The sequence below is a fragment of the Octopus bimaculoides genome, chromosome 14 (genome assembly GCF_001194135.2).
Source record: "Octopus bimaculoides isolate UCB-OBI-ISO-001 chromosome 14, ASM119413v2, whole genome shotgun sequence".
NCBI lineage: Eukaryota > Metazoa > Mollusca > Cephalopoda > Octopoda > Octopodidae > Octopus > Octopus bimaculoides.
In genome coordinates, this window is record NC_068994.1 from 543,412 (window position 1) to 547,985 (window position 4,574).

Genomic DNA, 4,574 nt, shown 5'->3' on the forward strand with positions numbered 1-4,574 from the left:
GACAACTGTATGTTGGCTGCTCAAGAGTGGGCAGCAACAAAAAACCTATTTGTATATGCTCAACAAGGGAAAACAAGGAACATAGTTTACAATGAGGTGTTATAATCACAACAGCAAGAAAGTATGTACATGATCACCTTCTTTTACGAAACTTCATTGACTTTCATATATTTATATTGATATACATATATATACGTGTGTTTGGGTGCGTGTGTGTATATACATCTCTATATATAAAGATGATGCGTAGTCTAGACGGCGTTTTTAGATTTCATTATTCTCTTTAACCCGGGCAACGCCGGGTATTTCTGCTAGTTGTCTATAAGCTGGGTCCTTTTTCTTTTAGCTAACCACTAAGTTTTGGACACAAAGACACACACACACGTTTATTTATTTCAGTCATTTGACTGCAGCCATGCTGGAGCACTGCCTTTAGTTAAACAAATCAACCCCCAAGACTTACTCTTTGTTAGCTTAGTATCGGTCTCCTTTGCCAAACTGCTAAGTTACAGTGGACGTAAACACACCAACATTGGTTGTCAAGTGATGGGAGGCGGGAACAAACACAGACACACAAATACATGCATACATAAATACATACATATATATATATATATATATATATATATTCAGATGAATATGGTACTTAAGTTGAGGCACCAGAATTTAGTACGGTATTATCCATACAATTTCAAAGTAAGGTAGTTAAAATTACCTTACTTTGATTATATATATATATATACATACGATGTGGTAAGTAGCTTGCTTACCACACAGCTAGTCCTGTGCCTATATATAAATAGAATATATATATGTACATATATGTACATACTTACACACATATATATATGCATATATGGATACAGGACGTCACAAAATGTAAACAACATAAAATACGAAAATAACATGAAATACGAAGGCAAACTTGGGTATGCGAAGAAGAGAAGCAAATGGAAAACGACAAGTAACATAAAGAATGACCCTTCATCAGTTGTCGGCTGTTCATCTACTACACATTTTGAGCATACACCATACTTCTTTCAGTTTCCATCTACCAAATCCACTCACAAGGCTTTGGTTGACCTGAGGCTATAGTAGAAGATACTTGCCCAAGGTGCCACTCAGTGGGACTGAGCCCGGAATCATGTGGTTGGTAGATAAATAGATTGATAGATATAGATTTATATCTGTCTACATATAATTGCATCAAAACATATATTAATACATATACCAACATATACATGCACACACACTTGGATTTCTTGTTGTAAGCATACACACAAATACATGCACATATACACATATATGTATGTATGTGTGTGTGTGTATATATATATATATATATATATATTTACACATATATATGTATACACACACACACATATATATATATATATAAAATGCACACTGTTTCCTATATATATATTCACTCTAGTTTCTTGCTGCAAACATACACACACACAGATTCAGTTATTTTATACACATTTCTAACTAATTACACATGTATGTTGCAATGTAGACATAACGAGACAGATGTACGCCTCTAGCGTTTGGATATATTACGTGCTCTAATGCTCTCTCTCTCTCTCATCTCTATATACACATTGTTCATTTGTACATGTATGCACACACACGCACACACACACACATCCTCTTTCATCACTTTTATATATTATATTCTTTATACATTACTGTTCCATTCCCTTGCATCCCCCTCTAAGCACACACATGCACGCACACAGTAATTTCACATATGTAATATAGTGAGGTTGGAAAGTGTTGACCAGATGTGTTAAAAATCTAAAGATAACAAGCAAGGGACACAACTGCAATGAGATCAGCTGAGTGCAATATTCCAGCAATAGAGACCAAGATAGACGGAAAGATTGGATCTGGTTTGGTGGTTTGTCTCTCCATCCTTCTTACTACACCCAATACACACATGACCACCACTCCTCTACTCTGCTGCTATCATACACTGCTATATTACCAACACTACCACAACCAATCTACAGTCATGTCCTCACACCACTGCATGCTTCTATCTCCTCTACACACAGCCCCTCCTAGACCCTATCCTTCCCTCACCCAAACTTCTTCCCTAAAATAACTCCATAAGCCCTATTTACAAAGAGATAATGGATTTTCTCTCCCACCCAACCCAACCCTACTCTGCCACACCCACTTTTCCAATGAAGTATGGAAGCCCTTATCAGGCTCACAACATTTATTGCCACAACACTCTTCCATACTTACTACATGTACTGACTTGCATTGCACTAGCAACATGTGTGTGTGTGTAATGGTGTGCATTGACATGGATGTGTATGTCTGTACACACACACACACACACAGGTATTTCTTTCTATATGCTTGTGGTCTGTATATGCAGATATACATATGTGTGCGTGTGTATAGATGCACCAATAGGTAAATATACTTTCATGTCCAAAAGACCCAAGTAAATATTCAAATATTCATATAAACACACAGGTGCGTGTACACACACACACACTTAGCAACATCTCATGAAAATGAAAAGAAAAAAACTTTATTAAATTTTTTGCTTTGTATTTTGTTGGGTGTTACTGTGATGGTGGAAGAAGTTTAATCAAGACCTGATGGTAGCGACGGTGGGAGTGAAGTTGAAGGTGGAGCAATGTTTGTGTTAGAATAATGAAGATTAGATTTACCAGGCAAATATTGGATCACAGGTTGATGGGGGTGGGAGGAGCTGTTGGTCTTTCGTATGTGTATATTGGTTTATATGTGGGTGTGTGTATATGTATATATATATATATATATATATGCATTTACAAAATCTACAAATAAAGGATATATGTGTGTGTGTATATATATATATGTGTGTGTGTGTACGTATATGTGTTCATGTGTGTATATATATGTATCTATGTGTGTGTATGCATATATATGTAATGTATGTGTTTGTACATCAATTTTCCAACACAACTGGAATAAATATTGTAAAAAAAAGAAAGAAGAGAACGTTTCCATCCCACACCATGTCACGAAAGGAACGAGAGAAAATAGCATAGATTGGGGGGTTTGAAAAGAATGTTGGGTGGGGGTGGGGTACTGTGTTAGTGTTAGAACCATGTTTCCATGGCAACACAGGTAGGATGGTTTGCCACAGTTTGGACATTTTCATAATGTTCCAATAACAGTTTGTACAAGTGAATGTCTTCCCTGCTGCAGGTATTAAACTTATGTGGTGCTGGTGGTGGTGTTGGGACCTGTCCTTTGCTTTACACATAGATAACAGTGATCTCCCTTGGCTAGATAATGTTGATCACTTTAGAAAGCCCTCTGCCCTTCATCCAAGGCCTTGCTCTTCGAGTTAGTAAACCAGATATTGCTTTAAATTCTATTCTAATCATATTTCTCTTAAAATACTCTACTTGTGTGCTTCAAGCAATTTGGAAAATTATGGAGAATTTGGAAAGATTCAGTGAAGTAAGTCTTTCATTATTAAGTTGGCGTATGGAACATAACAAAAACCACAATTATTCTGAGATGTTCTAATTTTCGTAGAATCATTTCAAATTTAGGGGCTTTGTATGATACTGAGAGAGAATGTCAAGCTGATATCAGAATCTTCAACCATACTCTCCTCTTCCCCTAAACCAGACCCTAACAATATCATGGTGTATATATATATATATATATATATATATATATATATATATTGAACAGTGAAAATGAGTGCTCAACACCACACTGGTGGATAAATATTCTTTATTTGAAGGTTAACAAGTCTATCCTGTTTTCATTGGAAGAGATTTTCACAATTTCTCAAGCATGCCGCATGGAAGTGTATTCATTTTCATTTGGGAATAGGAATCCTGTTCACTCTCATGTAATTTCATGTATTCCCCTTCAAAATGGAGATGAGTACCAACACTTCCACATGACATGCTTGAACAATTGTGAAGATATTTTCACATAAAACAATTGGTAGCTTTAGGGTATGTATATATATATATTTATATTCACAGTTGTGATTAAAATGTTTTTCTCTCTAATCCAGATTACTACATTGACCAGAATGGATCTTCAGAAAAAAATATTCTGGATTCCCTATATACTACAGTGGTGCCACCTATTTGCACTGTGCCTTGCCAAAGGTAAGTCGCCTTCCTTCCTCTCTTCCTTTTGTTATTCTACACAATGTGAGCAGGGCATTGCCCATAGCCATCTAAAAGAAAGTTGACATGAGTGATATTAATGTGTTATATTCTTGGCAATAATATTTGTTAATTCTCCTCAAGTCCCCACTTAACTGCTGTAAAGTGTTTTGTCACCAACAACAAATATATTTTTGCTGTCCATAAACCATAAAACAGTGAACAGAGATCAGAGATGTTGTGATCTCTGTGAAATAACCTGAGGTATTAAGGGATTTAAGGCTTAGACAAGTCTCTCCATTCACTGCCCCCAACACCTACATATTCTGTAATAATGGGATAAACTGAATAGAAAATGGATTAACACACGACTTTATTATCATTATAATCAGACGTGTGTGTGTGTGTGTGTGCATGTGCATATATATA

General features: G+C 35.9%; 1 protein-coding gene across 3 annotated transcripts in view; it reads left to right on the forward strand.

Moving 5' to 3' along the window:
- Positions 1-4,574, forward strand: part of LOC106870470 (fibroblast growth factor receptor-like 1) — a 127,043-nt gene that overhangs the window by 69,266 nt on the left and 53,203 nt on the right. For all 3 annotated transcript variants that reach the window (XM_014916572.2, XM_014916574.2, XM_014916573.2), the window contains exon 2: positions 4,049-4,145. In XM_014916572.2, coding sequence (XP_014772058.1) covers positions 4,067-4,145 — 79 coding nt within the window. In that variant the 5' untranslated portion in view covers positions 4,049-4,066. The remainder of the gene's footprint in view (positions 1-4,048; positions 4,146-4,574) is intronic.